At 42.7% G+C, this 24,118-nt stretch overlaps 1 protein-coding gene across 1 annotated transcript in view; it reads right to left on the bottom strand.

Annotated features, from left to right (window-relative positions):
* Positions 1-24,118, bottom strand: part of LOC123746672 (uncharacterized) — a 237,022-nt gene that overhangs the window by 147,109 nt on the left and 65,795 nt on the right. The window contains 4 exon segments of the mRNA XM_069316905.1: positions 5,643-5,982; positions 12,724-12,907; positions 18,982-19,063; positions 22,973-23,129. Coding sequence (XP_069173006.1) covers positions 5,643-5,982; positions 12,724-12,907; positions 18,982-19,063; positions 22,973-23,129 — 763 coding nt within the window.

The following is a 24,118-nucleotide window of genomic DNA, read 5'->3' as shown; positions in this document are numbered from 1 at the left end:
GTGAACTAAAAGTCTTTGAAAATGTAATAAGTTTTACGAAACGCGCCCGTGTTGCGTCAGACTAGAAATAAAAATGAATTTTGGAGAATTGATTTTTGATTTACCTCCAACAGTGAAGCATAATGTACGAAAGATTGAGAAAATTCGTGTTAGAATTATTAATCTTACTTTTTCGGTCATATTTAATAATATATATATAAATATATATATATTGTATATATATATATATATATATATATATATATATATATATATATATATATATATATATATATATATATATATATATATATATACACACACACACCCAGCAAACACAAAACGTTTTGGAAACTTTCATATACGTGTTCCCATAGGTGTACAAATAACTTGAATTGAGAATGGTGCAGGAGAGCATTTGAGAAACTTTTACTCCAAAAATCCAAGCATATAGGTTTTATATTATGCGGTTTTCTAAAGCTATTTTATTCCTAATGTTTTACAAATAATTTTTACACGTTTAAATATAAAATTATGGTCTTTTTTGTCAAATTCATTAATAAATTGTGAATGATATTTAATAGCTGTATGAAACATTCAAAATACATTTAGTTATTCTATGATCAGATAAAATTAGTTTTCATAATTTTGCTAAACATCACCCTTTTAAAACAATTTGACTCCTTATGTATTCCACTAAACACTAATATGTTTAAATATAAAATTTATGTATCCTTCCCTAGAATAATTTATATAAACTGTAAATGTTGCTTGATTGATGTGTGTGAAACATTCTTAAAACTTTTTGTCTTATATATGGAAGTGCATCCATACTGCACTTAAGGAGGAGGAGGGCGAGGAGGAAGGAGGAGGAGGAAGGAGGAGGAGGAGGAGGAAGAGGGTGAGGAGGAAGGAGGAGGAGGAAGAGGGCGAGGAGGAAGGAGGATGAGGGCGAAGAGGAAGGAGGATGAGGGCGAGGAGAAAGGAGGATGAGGGCGAGGAGGAAGGAGGATGAGGGCAAGGAGGAAGGAGGATGAGGGCGAGGAGGAAGGAGGATGAGGGCGAGGAGGAAGGAGGATGAGGGCGAGGAGGTAGGAGGATGAGGGCGAAGAGGAAGGAGGATGAGGGCGAGGAGAAAGGAGGATGAGGGCGAGGAGGAAGGAGGATGAGGGCAAGGAGGAAGGAGGATGAGGGCGAGGAGGAAGGAGGATGAGGGCGAGGAGGAAGGAGGATGAGGGCGAGGAGGAAGGAGGATGAGGGCGAGGAGGAAGGAGAATGAGGGCGAGGAGGAAGGAGGATGAGATTGAGGAGGAGGAGGAGGAATGCAGAGGAGATGGAGGAGGAGGGAGGAAGAGGAGGAGGAGGAAGGAAGAGGAGGAGGAGGTAGAGGCAGAGGAGGAAGGAGGATGAGGTAGAGGAGGAAGAGGTGGGAGTAGGAAGGAGGAAGAGGTGGGAGGGGGAAGGAGGAAGAGGGAGGAGGATGTCGGTGAGAGGGGAATTAAGTGACGGAGGAGAAGAGGAAGGGGAAGAATAGCAGGGGTAGGAGTAGTAGAGGTAAGAGGGGGAGGGGGTAAGAGGAGGGGGAGAGGGTAGAGGGAAGAGGAGGGGTGAGGGGAGAGGTGGGGTAAGAGAAGGAGGAAGAGAAGGGGGATGAGGAGGGGGGGAGAGGTAAGAGAAGGGGATGAGGAGGAAGGGGAAGAGGAGGAAAGAGGGGAGTGGTAAGAGAATGAGGATAAAGAGGAAGGGGAAGAGGTGGGGGAGAGGTAAGAGAAGGAGGATAAGGAGGGGGTAGAGGGGAGAAGTAAGAGAAAGTGGATGAGGAGGAATGGGTAAGAGGGCAGGGGTAAGAGGAGGAGTAAGAGGAGGGGGGATGGGTAAGAGAAGGGGAGGGTAAGGAGGGGGAGGGGTAAGAGAAGGGGGAAGAGGAGGGGGGAGGGATAAGAGAACGGGAATGAGGAGGAGGAAGGGGCAGAAGAAGGGAGGGGAGGGGGGAGATGAAGAGGCGGGGAGTGTAACAGGATCTGTGTGCCGGCTGGGGCATGAACACTGTAGGCCTACCAAGAGTTGCCATGATGTGTTAGAACGCTGGATTAAACTAGCCTTTCTTGATAAATAAATAATTTGTGTTCATCTTCATAAAATACAGCAAGAAAAATAAAGAATCAGATAAAAATGTTTTAAATAACTTTATCTATGATTTTACTTTAGAATTAAATTAATATTATACAGTGAGCAGTGGTTGGTGAGGCAGCGACGGTTGTCACAAGGGTCCCACATGGGAGGGTCAGCTAGTAGCTGACCATCACCGTGGTGGGCCGGTGTTTACCGCGCAGTGACCATTACCTCTCTGCTCTTACCCTTCCTTCTCTTACCCCTCCCCTCTCTCCCTCCTCCTCCTCTTCCTCCTTCTCTTATCCCTCCACTCTTCACCCATCCCCCCAAGACACTGACTCCTCGTCTCCTGTTGCTTAGGTACTCCTCTATCCACCGGAGTACCTTCCCTTTCACTCCAGCCTGCATCTCCAACTTTCGCACTAGCCTCTTGTGTGGCACTGTATCAAAGGCTTTCTGACAATCCAAAAATATGCAGTCTGCCCACCCTTCTTTTTCTTGCCTTATTTTTGTTGCCTGGTCGTAGAATTCAAGTAACCCTGTGAGGCAGGACCTGCCATCCCTGAATCCATGTTGATGCTGTGTTACAAAGTTCCTTCACTCCAGATGCTCCACTAGTTTTTTTTCGCACAATCTTCTCCATCAGCTTGCATGGTAGGGACACTGGCCTGTAATTCAGTGCCTCCTGTCTATCCCCTTTCTTGTATATCGGGACTACGTTAGCTGCTTTCCAAATATCTGGCAGTTCCCCTCTTGCCAGTGATTTGTTATACACTATGGAGAGTGGTAGGCACAGTTCTCTTGCTCCTTCCTTTAGTATCAAAGGGGAGATTCCATCTGGGCCTATAGCTTTTGTCACATCCAACTCTAGTAAACACTTCCTTACTTCCCCACTGGTAATCTCAAAGTCTTCCAGTGGTTCCTGGTTAGCTATTCCCTCACTTACCTCAGGAATTTCTCCTTGTTCTAAGGTGAAGACCTCCTGGAATTTCTTATTCAATTCCTCACACACTTCCTTGCCATTTCTTCCTTCCTTGTGACAGTCTCCGTGGTGTAGTGGTAAGACACTTGCCTGGCGTTCCGCGAGCGCTATGTCATGGGTTCATATCCTAGCCGGGGAGGATTTACTGGGCGCAATTCCTTAACTGTAGCCTCTGTTTAACGCAACAGTAAAATGTGTACTTGGTTGTAACAACGATTCTTCGCGGCAGGGGATCGTATTCCAGGGACCTGCCCGAAACGCTACGCGTACTAGTGGCTGTACAAAAATGCAATATGTTACAAGTATATTGTTGTATACTGTTGTTTTTCTCCTGATGTGGCTATGCAACAATTTAGGCTGAGTCTTTGCCTTGCTTGCGATGTCATTTTCGTATTGTCTTTCTGCCTCTCTTCTCATCCTGACATATTCATTCCTGGCATTCTGGTATCTTTCTCTGCTCTCCAGTGTCCTGTTATTCCTATAGTTTCTCCATGCCCTTTTACTTTGCTGCTTAGCTAGCCTACATCTCTGATTAAACCATGGGTTTCTCATTTTCATTTCTCTGTTTTCCTTTTGGACTGGGACAAACTTGTTTGCTGCGTCCTTGCACTTCTGCATGATGTAATCCATCATATCTTGGGCCGTCTTTCCCCTGAGCTCTGTTTCCCATGCTATATCTGTTAAGAATTTTCTTAACCCCTCGTGTGTGTGTGTGTGTGTGTGTGTGTGTGTGTGTGTGTGTGTGTGTGTGTGTGTGTGTGTGTGTGTGTGTGTGTGTGTGTGTGAGTGTGTGCGTGCGTGCGTGCGTGCGCGTTCGCTTCCCGGGACGTGGCTTCACAATGACACACACTGGTACACAGCTCTTGGCCCCACCTCACTTGTAGGCGTTCGTGTTCTAGAAAACAAACTTTTCAGTCCTTCACTCACTCAGGACTTCGACAACCCTCACTATTCACCTTGGGATAGGTGAAACAGGCGCCCTCTTGGTCTCCCTTGTATAAAACGTCAAGGTTGAAGTTATAAAACTTCAAACTTCGTTGGTTGGTTCGTCATAACGACCCTGGGCATACAATTTGCCCGTTTTTTCAATAACACTCCTCACGGCCTCTCACTTGGCATCTGTCCTCTAGAAATTTCCGTATTACCTCATTGTCTATTAAAGTTCATCCAAAATTCACTACAGGTCCTCACCTCTGGTATCTGTCGGCGTACCGTCAGAGTACGTAGCTCCAGCTCCTGTCTACTTGTCGGTGGGGTCTCTCACACTTGATGGCCGTGCCTCTTCTCTCAGGCTCCTGGTTAACATCTCTCAGTCTCATTGCTATCTTCGTTACCCTCCATGTGTTCCTCGCTATGGACTCCTGGCCACAGTGACAACTCCTTGTATAACCAGTCCCCACCTCTTCTTTTCAGGTGCAAAAAAAGAGGAACGCCATCTCTTTGGCGACTAATGACCGCTTCAGTGGATCAAGCTCCCGGTCACCGCGACGTGACACGCCCTCTTGAGGTTATCTTGAGATGATTTCGGGGTCTTTAGTGTCCCCGCGGCCCGGTCCTCGACCAGGCCTCCACCCCCAGGAAGCAGCCCATGACAGCTGACTAACACCCAGGCACCTATTTTACTGCTAGGTGACACGGGCATAGGGTGAAAGAAACTCTGCCCATTGTTTCTCGCCGGCGCCTGGGATCGAACTCAGGACCACAGGATCATAAGTCCAGCATGCTGTCCGCTCGGCCGACCGGCTCCTCGCCCTCAGCACATCTTCCCCATCCTAGCGAATCCGGCAATAGAACAAGAACAGTTGCTGATGCACAGTCTTCCTGGAAGTGCCAGTCTTAACTTATTTTGGTACGTGCCGTCTCATGGGTTTATGAGTGATGAAACAAGCCCAGGGAAAATAGGTAATGAAACAGGCATCCGTCCGCTCTCGTATCTTTTAGTTGAAGTGACGAGTCCCCCATCGACGGGCGTGATGTAACCGTGTTATAACCCGTGATGTAAATCCCCACTTCCATCCAGAAGGAAGCACATCGCCTCTCGATTCTTCCTCCTCACAATATTTCCTATTGACTCTCAATCTCTCATATTTATTCATATACTTTATCACATCTGTCTACATATTTATCCTATCCCCGAATAGGTATATTCCCTCAGATATGGAGGGAACGCCTAGGAACAACTTTCAGCTAGAGGCCGCCTAGGGGCTACCGTCGACTCATAATTATGACAAGCGGTTAATAGGTCTATGTATTCCCCGTGCAGCAAACATTTAATAGGTCTATGCAGTGGTCAATAGGTCTGTGTTCAGCGTGTAGCAGTCAATAGGTCTATAGTTTCCCCGTGCAGTGATTAATATGTCTATGTATTCCTTGGCCAGTGGTCAATAGTTCTACGTGTTCCTCGGGCAGCGGTCAATAGGTCTACATGTTCCCTGGCCAGCAGAGGTCAATAGTTCTACGTGTTCCTCGGGCAGCGGTCAATAGGTCTACGTGTTCCCCGGGCAGCAGTGGTCAATAGTTCTATGTGTTCCTCGGGTCTACGTGTTGGTGTAACAACGGCAGAACGTACCAGCATGGGCGAGGTCCATGGCGTCGTCGATGATCTGAGCGCGGTTTATCACATGGATGACCTGGTGGTCGGTGTTGAGCTGCTGGATGAGCAAGTTCCAGTTGTCCTCGTCATAGTTCACTCTGTAATAACCTGTCTCCTGTAAGTTGAAGATAACCCACTGGTCCTTCCCGGGCAGTGAAGAGATTGTTATCTCTGGCTCAGAATCCTTCATCCACCACACCATGGCTTGTGAGTTGTTAAAATTTGGGTCATCCTGACTAGTGAATGTTAGGGGAACCCACCACTTGTAGTCGTGAGTGTCCGACGAGTTTGCGCTCTTCACCAGCAAAAATCGTTCCTGCAATGATATTAAAGTTCTTTAAATTATTGGGTAGGGACAAAAAACTATGCGTAACCTTTTCATATAAAAGTATGAAAAGGTTTTTGAAGGCCTACTGGTTTATTCATGGCAGGTTCTTATGTCCGACCTTTGGCACTCATATACCTTTCTTTGCAATTTTTAAAATATCTAATATTTATTCACTGAGTGTTATACCTTGAACAAGCCACAGGCTTTTTCACCCACTCTCAATACATCAAAAGCACTGAATACTAGTACGCAATCGACAACCTGGTTGCAATACAAACTATTAAATTTTGAGACCAACGAATTGATGGATGGATGTTGCTTGATATATGATGGGAAGTATTGGTGGGGGAGTCTATAGAACATCAATTAAGCCTATAATTTTCAGACAAGCAGTCTTTCCCCAAAGCTGCCACCGGCTTCTTCATCAGCTCGAAATTCATACAGAATGCTGAGTTTTGACAATTTATCAATGGTCCATTCATAAGTCAATTCATTTATCACTTGCCCGAAATGCTGTGTGTATTAGTGGCTTCAGGCATTGTATGTACTAGCTCTATCTATTAATCCGACATTAGATTCAGATTCAGATTCAGATTCAGATGTTTATTCAGGTAAGGTATATACATACAAGTGATGTTACATTAATGGATTGATATATAGATAGAGCTAGTACATACAATGCCTAAAGCCACTATTACGCAATGCGTTTCGGGCAATTATGTTTGTAACTCCTTTTCAATGTATGATCCTTTACCTAAATAAATATCTAACAAGTAAAAAACTTTAAAATTAATCACAAATAAAAGCTTTTTTTTTTTAATAACAATTTTAATTTATTAATAACATGCTACTCTGATAAGTATAAAAAAGTTAATACAAATAAAATAATAAAGCATGAAGCTGGTGTTGCTCATGGCAGTAATGAAAGACGCTCCTCTAATTTATACAAATAAAATAATAAAGCATGAAGCTGATGTTGCTCATGGCAGTAATGAAAGACGCTCCTCTAATTTATACAAATAAAATAACAAAGCATGAAGCTGGTGTTGCTCAAGGCAGTAATGAAAGACGCTCCTCTAATTTATACAAATAAAATAATAAAGCATGAAGCTGGTGTTGCTCAAGGCAGTAATGAAAGACGCTCCTCTAATTTACAGATGATGAACTTTCACAGCCCATTTTTCTTTGGTCATTGTGTCAATTTCAGTTAATATATGTCGGAAATCTGACAGTAACATACTAACCACCATAAGATGCTGTTAATTTACATTAGTCAGTCATAAAAGGATTATAGAGAATGGAAGATCCATGACATCATCTAAACAATTATTTAAATTCAACAAGTATTCTTAAAACAACAGTCTAGTGATTGAACTTGATCGAAAAGTGTTCTCTATATTTAATGTAAACAAATCTACCCTGAAATTAAGGACTCCCTTCCATTGTCAATAAAAACACAAAACAGAACCGTATTTTTATTTGACCCGAGGGTGGAGGGAGTTGTTGTTGTTGATTTAGGGGCGACGACGATCGTGGGATCGGATGCACCTCGGCGTACCTGTTAAGAGTGAATCGCGAAGCCCGGAAAGGTGAAACGCCAAGCCAAAACGCGAATCGAGTGACGCCAATCACTAGAAACTAATATGCCATACGGCAAATAAACGCACAGTCAGGCAGATGATTGGTGAGACCCAGGAGTCCCTCAGGGTGACAAGCACCGGCCCCGCTCCACACAGAGAACACCAGGTAGCAAAACCAAAACTTTGCCCCCAACTAAAACGCAAAAAGTCATCCAGTGTCCTCGGGCAGAGCAGAAGCCAACCGCCCACCACGGATGAGGGCACACCAGGAGCCCCACCAAGCCCCACCAACCCCCGGCACCTCTCGGCCAAGCCGGCCCCCGAACACCGTCACCCCGCTGGGAGAACCAGCCAGAACACGCCAAAAAAATCTATCAACAATCCCGTGACCCAAGGCGATATGTGCGCCAGGCGTCGTACAATCGGTCCGTTGAAGAGGGATGCCAAACGGCAGTAGCAAAGCCAAAACGCGAAAACAAGACATGATTCGGCGGCTCCCAGGCGGAGGAGGTATCCAGACGTCCGCTCGGCGTCAAGGTTGAACCAGGAGTCGGGTGGAGGGAGCAGGCTCGGACATAGAATGCAAACAGAGAAGCTGCCCGTGTGTCTAGCGGTACGCAACACTGCAAAGATTACAAATATAAATCACCCAACAGTGATTTTGCCACAGCGACCTCATACATATCAACAGGAAGTGCTAAATATCCGGCTGAACCTCATGTCTTTTAGTTTTATGATAACACCCAACCAAGGGTATGACTGGTTTTACCAATTACACAATCCTCATTAATATAGTCACATTGTATTGATTAGAATATTGTTGTACAATTGCAGGCGATGAGTCACAATAACGTGGCTGAAGTATGTTGACCAGACCACACACTAGAAGTAGAAGGGACGACGACGTTTCGGCCCGTCCTGGACCATTCTCAAGTCGATTGTTGTACAATTGTTATGGTGTACAACAATATTCTAATTGCAGCAGGTAACCCGTGAAGAACTCGAGAAATCACAGCGAGGTGTTAACACCTACAAGAGACTTTACAAACTCTTGCTCTAGCAAGTACCAATAGCTACCATTAACAAAGGTCCAGGACGAACTACATGAGGTGGAGAAAGTCTGATGCTAGATGACTAAACTATAACAACTTAACAGTTTAGGCCAATGATTACCATTTTACGAATCCATTTTAGCTGTAATACTAACCCGTTTTAGTAATAGAACATTAATTTAGTAGTTTTTTATAATTATCAATTATTTGATTAATATGCTACGTACATTACCCCCAAAACTTGTGTACAGGTAAACACCTAGCAGGATAACTTTTAATTATACAGTCAACTTTGAATTAATAATAATTAAAATAAGTTCAATAAATCAATAATTTAATATTTAAATTAAATAAATTAAAAGCAAATAAATTCCTGCTGCAAGAAAACCCCCCATGTTTATGGTCCGTTGAACATTATGTTTATGGTCCGTTGAACATTATGTTTATGGTCCGTTGAACATTATGTTTATGGTCCGTTGAACATTATGTTTATGGTCCGTTGAACATTATGTTTATGGTCCGTTGAACATTATGTTTATGATCCAAGTGACATTTTATAAGTGCAAGATATTATCCAAGTGATGTCTTACCATTGCAAGATATTATCCAAGTGATGTCTTACTAGTGCAAGATATAATCCAAGTGATGTCTTACCATTGCAAGATATAATCCAAGTGATGTCTTACTAGTGCAAGATATAATCCAATATGTTGATTTTGCCAGTGGCTTCCATTTTCATGTACATCAGCTTTAACCTTATGTAAAGTATACTTCATAATAAAACATGCTATAAAGAGGAGAGGTTGAACCATTACCCATAAGTATTTATCAGTATTTAAGTTACCAGTAACTACATCATTAATCCTATATAATTGAACTAGATTTACCCTTCCTCAGGAATACTTTCATCTACGTTGAACTGTATTTATCAAAGTTTGCTCAAAATTGCATAATATACAATTTTCTATTGTAAGGCATAAACTGGTTTTGAGCTTAATGTATTTACAATTTTTTCGATATCTGCAAAATTGACATTACTGTTTACCCTCATATCAAGATATTAGACAATAATATATTTGTCTCTTGTTAATAAAAAATGGAGCGGAGCCTTGAGATGCCTCACCAAGTGACATTCTCCACCTCTGATACTTCTCGTTTGTCAGACAATTTATAATCCAGTACTGTATGTCTCTTCCTGTACCATGCGGACAAATATTTCACTCCCTTTCAGAAACGTGGGTAATAATTTTACAGTCTCCTTTGGAATCATGAGCCACATCAATATCATGGTCAATAACTTGCCAATCTCCTTCAGGACCATGGTCAATAACTTGCCATTCTCTTTCAGGACCATGGTCAATAACATGTCATTCTCCTTCAGGACCATGGTCAATAACATGTCATTCTCCTTCAGGACCATAGTCAATAACATGTCATTCTCCTTCAGGACCATGGTCAATAACATGTCATTCTCCTTCAGGACCATGGTCAATAACATGTCATTCTCCTTCAGGACCATGGTCAATAACATGCCATTCTCCTTCAGGACCATGGTCAATAACATGTCATTCTCCTTCAGGACCATGGTCAATAACATGTCATTCTCCTTCAGGACCATGGTCAATAACATGCCATTCTCCTTCAGGACCATGGTCAATAACATGTCATTCTCCTTCAGGACCATGGTCAATAACATGTCATTCTCCTTCAGGACCATGGTCAATAACATGCCATTCTCCTTCAGGACCATGGTCAATAACATGTCATTCTCCTTCAGGACCATGGTCAATGACATGTCATTCTCCTTCAGGACCATGGTCAATAACATGCCATTCTCCTTCAGGACCATGGTCAATAACATGCCATTCTCCTTCAGGACCATGGTCAATGACATGCCATTCTCCTTCAGGACCATGGTCAATATCATGTCATTCTCCTTCAAGACCATGGTCAATAACATGCCATTCTCCTTCAGGACCATGGTCAATAACATGTCATTCTCCTTCAGGACCATGGTCAATAACATGTCATTCTCCTTCAGGACAATGGTCAATAATGTGTTTGTCTCTTCAGGACCATGGTCAATAACATGCCATTCTCCTTCAGGACCATGGTCAATAACATGTCATTCTCCTCCAGGACAATGGTCAATAATGTGTTTGTCTCTTCAGGACCATGGTCAATAACATGCCATTCTCCTTCAGGACCATGGTCAATAACATGTCATTCTCCTTCAGTACCATGGTCAATAATGTGTTCGTCTCTACAGGACCATGGTCAATAATGTGTTCGTCTCTACAGGACAATGGTCAATAATGTGTTTGTCTCTTCAGGACCATGGTCAATAACATGTCATTCTCCTTCAGGACCATGGTCAATAATGTGTTCGTCTCTACAGGACCATGGTCAATAATGTGTTCGTCTCCTTCAGGACCATGGTCAATAATGTGTTCGTCTCTTCAGTACCATGGTCAATAATGTGTTCGTCTCCTTCAGGACCATGGTCAATAATGTGTTCGTCTCTTCAGTACCATGGTCAATAATGTGTTCGTCTCTTCAGTACCATGGTCAATAATGTGTTCGTCTCCTTCAGGACCATGGTCAATAATGTGTTCGTCTCCTTCAGGACCATGGTCAATAATGTGTTCGTCTCCTTCAGGACCATGGTCAATAATGTGTTCGTCTCCTTCAGGACCATGGTCAATAATGTGTTCGTCTCCTTCAGGACCATGGTCAATAATGTGTTCGTCTCTTCAGTACAATGGTCAATACCTTGTCAATCTATCAATGTCTCAGTCAATAACATGTTAGTCTCCTTCATAATCATGGTCAATAACCTGCTTGTGTCTTTCAGTACCATGGTTAATAATATGTCGGCGTCCTTCAATATCATGGTCAATAATATATTTGTCTCCTTCAGTACCATTATCAATAACATTTCAGTTTCCTACAATTCCATGGTCAATAACATGTTTGTTTCAGTACCATGGTCAATATCATGTTAGTCTTCATCAATATCATGGTTAATAACCAGTCAATCTCCTTCGTTATCACTGTCAATAACATGTTAATCTTCTTTAGAACTATTGTCAATATCTTCTTAGTCTGCTTCAGTACCTTGGTCAATAACTTGTCAGTCTTATTCAGTACCAAGGTCAATAACATGTAAATCATTTTTAGTACCATTGTCAATAACTTGTTAGTCTCCATCAATATCATGGTCAATAAAATATCAGTATCCATCAGTACTATGGTCAACAACTTGTCATGATCCTACAATACAATGATCAATAATTGTCATTCTCCTCCAGAATCATGGTCAATAAAATGTGAGACTCCATCAGTACTATGGTCAACAACTTGCCATGATTCTACAATACATTGGTCAATAACTTGTCATTCTCCTCCAGAATCATGGTCAATAAAATGTCAGACTCCATCAGTACTATGGTCAACAACTTGCCATGATTCTACAATATAATGGTCAATAACTTGTCATTCTCCTCCAGAATCATGGTCAATAAAATGTGAGACTCCATCAGTACTATGGTCAACAACTTGCCATGATCCTACAATACAATGGTCAATAACTTGTCATTCTCCTCCAGAATCATGGTCAATAAAATGTGAGACTCCATCAGTACTATGGTCAACAACTTGCCATGATCCTACAATATAATGGTCAATAACTTGTCATTCTCCTCCAGAATCATGGTCAATAAAATGTCAGTCTTCAACAATATCATGGTCAATAATATAGTCGTCTCCTTCACTACAGTGATCAATAGCTAGTCATTCTATCCTGTCCTGCTATTTTGTTTTTTAAGAGTAAAACGCTGAGGAACTGGGGCCTCGTAGCCTGGTGGATAGCACGCAGGACTCGTAATTCTGTGGCGCGGGTTCGATTCCCGCACGAGGCAGACACAAATGGGCAAAGTTTCTTTCACCCTGAATGCCCCTGTTACCTAGCAGTAAATAGGTACCTGGGTGTTAGTCAGCTGTCACGGGCTGCTTCCTGGGGGTGGAGGCCTGGTCGAGGACCGGGCCGCGGGGACACTAAAGCCCCGAAATCATCTCAAGATAAGATAACTACCAACCTGTGTGATGGTTGCTACGGTGCCGTCTGCACTCCTCTGTACATTGATGACGGGGTAACCCATCTGCAGCGTCCACGTGTCCATGATCATCTTGACTGTTGTGTCTGGGGGCAGTGTGCCGTCTTCATGAGCAGCCTCCGTCAGGTACCGCCACAAGTCATCTTGTTCAGCGTTGGAATACGCCCTGGAAGTGTTCGCAGTTTCAGCCAGTGTAACGATGCAAGATATTCTGCTAATAATTAGTAATAGCAGGCATTAATAGCAAATGCCTAGTAGGCATTTTGAAGTCTCGGGAGACTATTGAGTTGCGCTCTGGATGCCGAGGCTGGAGTGTCCTCTCCAGGGCGAAAAGCCAGGGTAGATCTATATGGAGAAGCTGTTACCCATGCACTTCCTCCCCCCCCCCCCCCACACACACACACAGTAGCATAATTCAACGAACGTTAATTCGGTGTTTTGTGCGACTGGCGCAAAGATCCAACAACCTCTCTTACACTCGATTAACCAAATAGGACTTTCATTGTTAATTACAATGCGCTTTGTAACGCTTTGCAACCCGAAACGCTTTGCGTAATAGTGGCTTTAGGCATTGTATGTACTAGCTCTATCTATAAAGCCAACAAACTTTGTAAAATCTCTTTATGTATGTACCTTTACCTAAATAAATATTATTATTATTATTATTATTATTATTATTATTATTATTATTATTATTATTATTATTAATTAATTGTGAGAGAATGAATTTTGCCAGCTGTGGTAATGTGTGCAAAGTGAGTGCACAGAGTGTGTGCACAAGGTCGAGTTTTGTAAATTAAAGATTTAAGTATACCTTGTTGGGTATCTAGTAAAGAAGCTTATGCCTTCAGAAGGCCATAGGTATCAAAAGGGCCGTGCTTAGTCGTTTGGTAATTACAGCAAGGAGAAGTTATGTATTAAATTAGTTGACTCCAGGGAGGCAGCATCGAGAAACGAAGTGAGAGGGACTTTCTCCAGCTGGCGGTCAGGAAAACAGGGGATTCAACCGTCGCGAAAACACTAGGCCTCAGCCATGACGTAGTTGTGACGTCACGGCCTCTTTCCACTGGGAGAGAACTGTCCTGATTGGTTTAAGCCTGGGTGCCTATACTGGGCTGGGAGTGTTAAGGAGAGTATAGTAGTGCCCAGCAGGCCTTGGCACGAATATTCTGTCAACGACCGTCGTTATATCCGGACGTGGGATTCTGTGCTACTGGCCACTAGTAAGGTTTACCGCCGAACGACATTAATATATATTTCATCATCTGCCTAATTTCATTTAACGCGATTCGCTACAGAATCCGGTTCGTGATATTTGTTATTTAACTTTTGGACGAGTGATTTGAGAGAGAGAGAGAGAGAGAGAGAGAGTGTGTGAGAGTGTGTGTGAGTGTGTGTGAGTGTGTGTGAGTGAGTGTGAGTGTGAGTGTGAGAGAGTGAGAGAGTGAGAGAGTGAGAGAGTGAGTGAGAGAGTGAGAGTGAGAGAGAGAGTGTGTGTGTGTGTGTGTGTGTGTGTGTGTGTGTGTGTGTGTGTGTGTGTGTGTGTGTGTGTGTGTGTGTGTTACCACATGATCACAGCAGGAAGCAACTAAACTATCAAATAACTCTCTAAAATAAGAGTTGGGTTGTTGTCCACTCAATCAACTCGTCTTTCATGAAGTAACAGTCACTCTCTAGCACCCAGCTGGGAGCTAAGACTTGTTGATGTGTTAGTTTATGGTGCAAGAGAAACCCATTATTTTAAAACATCACATTCGTCAATATTTTATAACCCACCCTCGTGGGTTAGGGCCTCGTAGCCTGGTGGATAAGCGCGCAGGACTCGTAATTCTGTGGCGCGGGTTCGATTCCCGCACGAGGCAGAAACAAATGGGCAAAGTTTCTTTCACCCTAAATGCACCTGTTACCTAGCAGTAAATAGGTACCTGGGAGTTAGTCAGTTGTCACGGGCTGCTTCCTGGGAGTGGAGGCCTGGTCGAGGACCGGGCCGCGGGGACACTGAAGCCCCGAAATCATCTCAAAGATAACCTCAAAGATAACCACCCCTCCCGCCCTCCCCTGAAATGATCGCAGTTCACCTGAGTGTAGAACTACTCAAGACCTTAACAACTTGCAACTTAACTTTTATAGTCACATATATAACATATATAACTAGAAAATGGTCATAGTATGACTATAATAGAGGCAGAGTGTGACTATATTAAAGTCCTGATTGGTTAAGGAGAATCCAATCAATTCAACTGATTGGCTGACTCAACTTGAGTCAACCGACTCAAATTAGAGTCACAACTGATTCGTTGTGACTATAAAGAGGGCAGAGTGGACTATACTAAGGTCATACTGGACTATACTAAGGTCATACTGGACTATACTAAGGTCATACTGGCACTATTATAAGTCTGAGTGTGCCGATAATAAGGTCCTAGTGTGACTATAATAAGGTCCTAGTGTGACTATAATAAGGTCCTAGTGTGCCAATAATAAGGTCCTAGTGTGACAATAATAAGGTCCTAGTGTGACAATAATAAGGTCCTAGTGTGACAATAATAAGGTCCTAGTGTGCCAATAATAAGGTCCTAGTGTGACTATAATAAGGTCCTAGTGTGACTATAATAAGGTCCTAGTGTGACTATAATAAGGTCCTAGTGTGCCAATAATAAGGTCCTAGTGTGACTATAATAAGGTCCTAGTGTGACTATAATAAGGTCCTAGTGTGACTATAATAAGGTCCTAGTGTGACTATAATAAGGTCCTAGTGTGACTATAATAAGGTCCTAGTGTGACTATAATAAGGTCCTAGTGTGACGATAATAAGGTCCTAGTGTGACTATAATAAGGTCCTAGTGTGACTATAATAAGGTCCTAGTGTGACTATAATAAGGTCCTAGTGTGCCAATAATAAGGTCCTAGTGTGCCAATAATAAGGTCCTAGTGTGACTATAATAAGGTCCTAGTGTGACAATAATAAGGTCCTAGTGTGCCAATAATAAGGTCCTAGTGTGACTATAATAAGGTCCTAGTGTGACAATAATAAGGTCCTAGTGTGACAATAATAAGGTCCTAGTGTGCCAATAATAAGGTCCTAGTGTGCCAATAATAAGGTCCTAGTGTGACTATAATAAGGTCCTAGTGTGACAATAATAAGGTCCTAGTGTGACAATAATAAGGTCCTAGTGTGCCAATAATAAGGTCCTAGTGTGACAATAATAAGGTCCTAGTGTGACTATAATAAGGTCCTAGTGTGACAATAATAAGGTCCTTGTGTGACAATAATAAGGTCCTAGTGTGACAATAATAAGGTCCTAGTGTGACTATAATAAGGTCCTAGTGTGACTATAATAAAGGTCCTAGTGTGACTATAATAAGGTCCTAGTGTGACTATAATAAGGTCCTAGTGTGACTATAATAAGGTCCTAGTGTGACAATAATAAGGTCCTAGTGTGACTATAATAAAGGTCCTAGTGTGACAATAATAAGGTCCTAGTGTGACAATAATAAGGTCCTAGTGTGACAATAATAAGGTCCTAGTGTGACAATAATAAAGTCCTAGTGTGACAATAATAAGGTCCTAGTGTGACTATAATAAGGTCCTAGTGTGACTATAATAAGGTCCTAGTGTGACTATAATAAGGTCCTAGTGAGACAATAATAAGGTCCTAGTGTGACTATAATAAGGTCCTAGTGTGACTATAATAAGGTCCTAAATGTTACTACAATAAAATACTAGTGTGAGTACAATAAGGATCAGAGTCTATATAGCATGCCATTGTGTGACTATAATAAGGTCAGAAAGTGACTATAAAGAGGTCAGTGTTACTATAATTAGGTCTCAGTGTGACTATAATATGGTCAAAGTGAACACAAAAAGGTCAAAGTAACTGCAATAAGGTCAAAGTGACTACAATAAGGTCAGAGTGAAGGCGATGAGTCACAATAATGTGGCTGAAGTATGTTGACCAGACCACACACTAGAAAGTGAGGGGACGACGACGTTTCGGTCCTTCCTGGACCATTCTCAAGTCACTATCGACATGAGAATGGCCCAGGACGGACCGAAACGTCGTCGTCCCTTCACTTTCTAGTGTGTGGTTTGGTCAACAAGGTCAGAGTGACTACAATAAGGTCAGAGTGTCTATAATAAAGTCAAAGTGATTACAGTAAGATCAAAGAAACTACAGTAAGGTCAAAAGTGACTACAATAAGATCCTGTACCTAACAAGTCGTGGCTCCCTGTACACTGTTAGTCATGGTTCCCTGTACATTGTTAGTCAGGGTTCCCTGTACACTGTTAGTCAGGGTTCCCTGTACACTGTTAGTCAGGGTTCCCTGTACACTGTTAGTCAGGGTTCCCTGTACACTGTTAGTCAGGGTTCCCTGTACACTGTTAGTCATGGTTCCCTGTACACTGTTAGTCATGGTTCCCTGTACATTGTTAGTCAGGGTTCCCTGCACATTCTTAGTCAGGGTTCCCTGTACACTGTTAATCATGGTTCCCTGTACATTGTTAGTCAGGGTTCCCTGTACATTGTTAGTCAGGGTTCCCTGTACACTGTTAATCATGGTTCCCTGTACATTGTTAGTCAGGGTTCCCTGTACATTGTTAGTCAGGGTTCCCTGTACACTGTTAATCATGGTTCCCTATACATTGTTAGTCAGGGTTCCCTGTACATTGTTAGTCAGGGTTCCCTGTACATTGTTAGTCATGGTTCCCTGTACACTGTTAATCATGGTTCCCTGTACATTGTTAGTCAGGGTTCCCTGTACATTGTTAGTCATGGTTCCCTGTACATTGTTAGTCAGGGTTCCCTGTACATTGTTAGTCAGGGTTCCCTGTACATTGTTAGTCAGGGTTCCCTGTACATTGTTAGTCAGGGTTCCCTGTACATTGTTAGTCAGGGTTCCCTGTACATTGTTAGTCAGGGTTCCCTGTACACTGTTAGTCAGGGTTCCCTGTACATTGTTAGTCAGGGTTCCCTGTACATTGTTAGTCAGGGTTCCCTGTACATTGTTAGTCAGGGTTCCCTGTACATTGTTAGTCAGGGTTCCCTGTACATTGTTAGTCAGGGTTCCCTGTACATTGTTAGTCAGGGTTCCCTGTACACTGTTAGTCAGGGTTCCCTGTACATTGTTAGTCAGGGTTCCCTGTACATTGTTAGTCATGGTTCCCTGTACATTGTTAGTCAGGGTTCCCTGTACATTGTTAGTCAGGGTTCCCTGTACATTGTTAGTCATGGCTCCCTGTACATTGTTAGTCATGGCTCCCTTAACATTGCCATGGCTCCCTGTACATTCTTACTCATGGCTCCCTTAACATTGTCATGGCTCCCTGTACATTGTTAGTCATGGCTCCCTTAACATTGCCATGGCTCCCTGTACATTCTTACTCATGGCTCCCTTAACATTGCCATGGCTCCCTGTACATTGTTAGTCATGGCTCCCTTAACATTGCCATGGCTCCCTGTACATTGTTAGTCATGGCTCCCTTAACATTGTCATGGCTCCCTGTACATTGTTAGTCATGGCTCCCTTAACATTGCCATGGCTCCCTGTACATTGTTAGTCATGGCTCCCTGTACATTGTTAGTCATGGCTCCCTTAACATTGTCATGGCTCCTTGTACATTCTTACTCATGGCTCCCTTAACATTGTCATGGCTCCCTTAACATTGTCATGGCTCCCTTAACATTGTCATGGCTCCCTGTACATTGTTAGTCATGGCTCCCTTAACATTGCCATGGCTCCCTGTACATTCTTACTCATGGCTCCCTTAACATTGTCATGGCTCCCTGTACATTGTTAGTCATGGCTCCCTTAACATTGTCATGGCTCCTTGTACATTCTTACTCATGGCTCCCTTAACATTGTCATGGCTCCCTGTACATTGTTAGTCATGGCTCCCTTAACATTGCCATGGCTCCCTGTACATTGTTAGTCATGGCTCCCTGTACATTGTTAGTCATGGCTCCCTGTACATTGTTAGTCAGGGTTCCCTGTACATTGTTAGTCAGGGTTCCCTGTACATTGTTAGTCATGGCTCCCTTAACATTGTCATGGCTCCCTGTACATTCTTACTCATGGCACTTCACAAGTGGTGGTTCAATAAACTCAAGGAGTTGTTGCTTCCTGCTAAAGGATTGAAGGGCCTGAAGAGTGTGGTCAATGAATGACAGGTCGTGAGTAATAAATGGTTAGTCGTGATCGGTGTTTCTTGGAGGAGGAACTAGAAGAAGAAGAACCTACTGGCCATTGAGGTAGTTGGTGATGCCCTTCCTGAAGGTCGTCTCAGTCAGGAAGTAGTTCATCATGCGAATGACAGCTGAACCTGAGTGGAAGAGGATTATTGCAGACGAGGAGTCACAATAACGTGGCTGAAATGTGTTGACCAAACCACACACTAGAAAGTGAAGGGATGACGACGTTTCGGTCCGTCCTTGACCATTCTCAAGTCTATCCAGTCATAATAGATTTGAGAATGGTCCAGGAGAGACCGAAACGTCCTCGTCCCTTCACTTTCAAGTGTGTGGTTTGGTCAACAAGACAATTATTATCACCACAACAAGTTTACGGTCTATTGACATTTGCTGTCAATATAAAAGTCATCTCACGAGCAAAATTGCTGCTGTTGTCATATATATAAATTGTATACATAATTTTTAGCAGCAGGTATAAAATCTAAGTTGGACAGGGTTTGTTGCCTCTGAGATCTTTCCTATTGGGCCGTGGACCATAGGGTCGGCGGTGGTTCGAGTCTCCTAGTTCCGAAGTGGATAAAATATTATATAATATATATATAACTTTTTAGACACTCAACCCACCAGGGGACTCGAACACTGGCCAACAAGGTGGCAGTTGCATGCTGTATCCACTACGCTATACTTCAAAGCCATAAGAGAGGTAGGAATTCTGGGGTATTTAACCAACCAGAATTCCAATCCTCTCCCAGGCGATGAGATAGTGTGGGACCTCGGATGCTCTTTCATCGGTTCCTGTTATATGGGAAAACTCAGTGCCAAATGCTTAATGCACAGACTACCCTATTCCAGTAGCTGAAGTTTATAACTTTTTAGACTCTTGTCTAAAAAGTTATAAACTTCAGCTACTGGAATAGGGTAGTCTGTGCATATATATATATATATATATATATATATATATATATATATATATATATATATATATATATATATATATATATATATATATATATATATATAATATATATATATAACACGAACAAGCCTGAACGGTCTCCAGGCATATATGCAACTGAAAACTCACACCCCAGAAGTGACTCGAACTCATACTGCCAGAAGCAATGCATCTGATGTACAGGATCCCTTAACCACTCGACCAACACGACCGGACAAAAGAGGATGGTAGCCGAGGCTAATTCCCCATTCCCTGCTGGCACTCTGTTGGTAATCTTGGGCATGGTATTTTATCAAATCACCTCATTCTTTGGGGAACATGTGAGGAACACAAATGCGAACAAGCCTGAACGGTCATATATGCAACTGAAAATGCATGCATATATATTATATATATTATATTATATATATATATATATATATATATATATATATATATATATATATATATATATATATAAGGTTAAGGACCTGGTTAAGGAAATTCTACCTGACACCCTGAGTGATGTAGCAGGGATACAAGACCTCCACTACACGGAATGCACCACGAAATGGGGTGCCATGGCAGACCCAGCACTCAGACCAGCCATGCCGAAAGCTAAGAAACAATCCAGTTGGGACAGCCCCATTGTAGACAAAGAAGCCACAGCTTTGCTGGAGGCAGCAACAACCCCCAGTGATCGTGCACGCCTCACAGCTGTGCAGGCTCCCCATGCAGGGGACTTCCTTTTGGCAGTCCCTATGTCTGCGACAGGCACACGTCTTGATCCGCAGGAGCTCCATATTGCAGTCGCTCTCCGTCTTGCTGCCCCTATCCACACTGTTCATAGGTGTATTTGCGGCGAGGCAGATGCTGACGAATATGGATTGCATGGCCTGCACTGTGGAAAATCTGGTGGTTGGCACACTAGACACGACGAAGTCAATGACATCATTAAAAGAAGCCTTGCCTCTGCTCAGTGTCCAGCGGAGAGAGAGCCCCGCAACCTACTGAGCCGTGACTCTGTTAGCTTTGCCGGCCGACCAGACGGAATCACACTGCGACCGTGGAAGGGTGGCAGACAGTTGGCATGGGACTATACTTGTGTATCCACCCTGACAACCACATACATCAACCTCTCTGCCGGCACAGCAGGAGCCGCGGCGACACGCAGAGAAAGAGACAAGTCAGCCAAGTACAGGCAATTAGATCATCGGTACAACTTCGTTCCAATAGGGTCTGAGACCCTAGGCCCATGGGGAGAGAGTGCAAGAAAGTTTCTTAAGGATCTTGGTTCCAAGCTCATTGACACCACAAGAGACCCTAGAGCAGCAAGTTTTCTCTTTCAGCGCCTCAGTGTCGCGATCCAGAGGGGGAATGTCCGCTGCATCCTCGGTTCCTGCCCAAGGTCGGAGGAGTTCGAGGAAATCTACAGCCTCTAGGAAGCGAACTTTTTTGTGTGTCCTCTTAATGTTAATTTTTTGTATAAAATCAGATATGTAACTGTATAACCTTGCATAATAAAGTGTACACCATAAAAAAGGGGGGTGGTAGGAGAAGCGAATACTATTACGTATTCAGAGTCAAATGGCAAGTTTTTCCCTGAATGCTCTGTGTTCCCTTCTCTGAGGCTGTGGGTCCCTATAATTGCACCAGAGGTGGTACCCCCTATATATATATATTATATTATATATATATATATATATATATATATATATATATATATATATATATATATATATATATATATATATATATATATATATATACACACATACATACACATGTACATATACATACATACATACATAGCAAGTCGTGTTTCCCTGAAGCTAAAGAGTCGTCGATATATGCCTAAGTATCCTACCAAAGGTACAAAGATGATTATCATAAGTTGTAGAGTTCGTCCAGCTCCAAGGATGGCGGGCAGTAACCCTGAATGAAGTGTGCGTTTCCCCTCTATCGCCACCCTGAGGCGCTGGAAAAGGAAGCTGGAAGCTGTAGGGTCTCTTGTGGTTTCAATTAACCTAGAACAAAATTCCTTAAAAAAAAACTGGTGGTACTCCTACCCCAGGCGCTGAGTATTTCAGCAATGGGGACAAAATTGTAGTGGTGATCCAGTTTTCTATACTTACGGGATTTTGTCGATTCCCTGTGAGTGGCAGCGCCACCTGGTTGTGCAACACTGAAGTAAATGTAGGTGTTAGCCCGAGTTGATTACGCATGTGTAGTCTCATATCAGCTGCTTGCCAGTTTTCCAGGGGTTCACCGTGATACCATCTGGGCGACCAAAAAGAGCACCAGAGTTACAGGGCGTTAGGTAATGGGGCTCTCTCTCAGCTGGGCATCCAGCTGTGGTGAGGTTCCTCTTGATGATGTCGTTAACTTCACTGTGCCTCGAGTGCCATCCCCCTGTGTTTTGGCAGAGTAGGCCATGGTGGCCGTACCTGTCGGCAACCACCTCGCCACAAATACGCCTATACTTGGTGTGGATTGGGGCAGCAAAGCAGAGCGCCACAGCATTTCGGAGGGCGTGTGGTGTGAGACATGTGGCAGTTGCCGACATTGTCGTTGTTAACAGGAAGTCCCCTGCATGTGGGGCTGCTACTGCTGTGAGACGAGCAATGTCGTGTTGTGTTGTTGCAGCATACAGGCACTCTGCAGCAGTTCGGTCAACAGTTGAGCCATCCAAGCTAGATTGCTTGCGGGCTTTTGATGGTGGTGGTTGAAGTAATTAACTTGCTCGAGAGGCCTACTCAATGTTACAATGTATAAAATTGGGATTGTGTACTCCTGTTAGCTGACCAAAGACTATTAAAATCGCATAAGGTGGTTGTATATAAATGTTATTATTTATTGAAGCACTTAGCTTAGATATACACTGAGGCCTATGTTTGTCTGTTATCCATATTATTATTCTTGCAATTTTGGATGAGGCTACCCCTAGCATCTGGCCTCCGACTTTGGAAAGCCAGACAGACAGTCTGTCACCATCAAATCAAATATTTGATTTTATGGTGAAATGGACACAATGTATCTGATCCAATGTGCGCATGAAATTCATTAAATCATTATACAGTATTTTATATTGCCGGTATAGGCCTACCTTTGGAATAGGAAATGTCATCAAAAATTTGATTAATCTCTTCGGGTCTTCCAACAGGGATGCTGATGGGGTGGGAGGACTCCAGACTGTCTAGCTCCAACACAGTTTGGACAACATCACTCACAAACTGCTCCCACATCTTCCAGGAGGGTTCAATCTGGCGACCACACACACACACACATGGGTTGACACAGTTTTTAAGCATGACAAGTGCACTGTTTATAACATACAATTAATTACTACTATAATAATAATAATGTTAAAATCACTTTGTCATAAATAATGAGCTTTGACTCTTTGGTCCCGCCTCTCAACTGCAATCAACTGGTGTGGAGCCTATTGGACTCTTAAATCTACATTTGAAATTGTGTATGGAGTCTGCCTCCACCACATCACTGCCTAATATTAACTACTCTGACACTGAAACAGTTCTTTCTAATGTCTCTGGCTTATCTGGGTACGCAGTTTCCACCTGTGTCCCCTTGTTCGCTCACCACCCGTGTTAAATAGTTAGTTTTTGTCATGTATTGCTTGAATGAAGGTGAAGGAAAGACCCAATTTAAGTGGATCAAAACCAAATTTTCGGAGGTAACCTCCATCCTTTCTCAAGGTGCTGTATACCATGTTCTGGAATTGTATATATTTATATATATAATTCTGTATCTTCTGTATATAGCAGAACATTGCATACAATTCCTTGAGAAAGGAGGAAGGTTACATCCGAAAATTAGCTTTTTAATACACCTAAACAAACTGAGTGTTTCATTCACCTGCAATAATAATAATAATAATAATAATAATAATAATAGACACAGAAATTCATACTAACATACACATCAATGAGAAAATCCACTGGCTCAGTGAGTGGATGCGAACCTGCGACTAAGGGGCCGGGAAACAATTTTTTTCGATTGATATGAAAATTACTTGAAAATGTTAATCAAATCTCCAATTAATTGGCATCAGCGTCGTGAAAGTTTCATCCCAAAATGTTAATAATTGGATTTTATATGAATTAAAAAATAAAAAAAAAATGTTCACTAGGAGAACAGCTCCTATTAACTAAAACTGAGGGATAATGCAGTAATAAAGAGATCCAAGAGCCTGTTCGACGCACAAATAAGGAGAATAGTAGTAAGAAGTGCC

Source organism: Procambarus clarkii, chromosome 85 (genome assembly GCF_040958095.1).
Source record: "Procambarus clarkii isolate CNS0578487 chromosome 85, FALCON_Pclarkii_2.0, whole genome shotgun sequence".
Taxonomy (NCBI): Eukaryota; Metazoa; Arthropoda; class Malacostraca; order Decapoda; family Cambaridae; genus Procambarus; species Procambarus clarkii.
The sequence above is the reverse complement of the archived record's forward strand: the minus strand, read 5'-3'. Positions and strand labels throughout refer to the sequence as shown.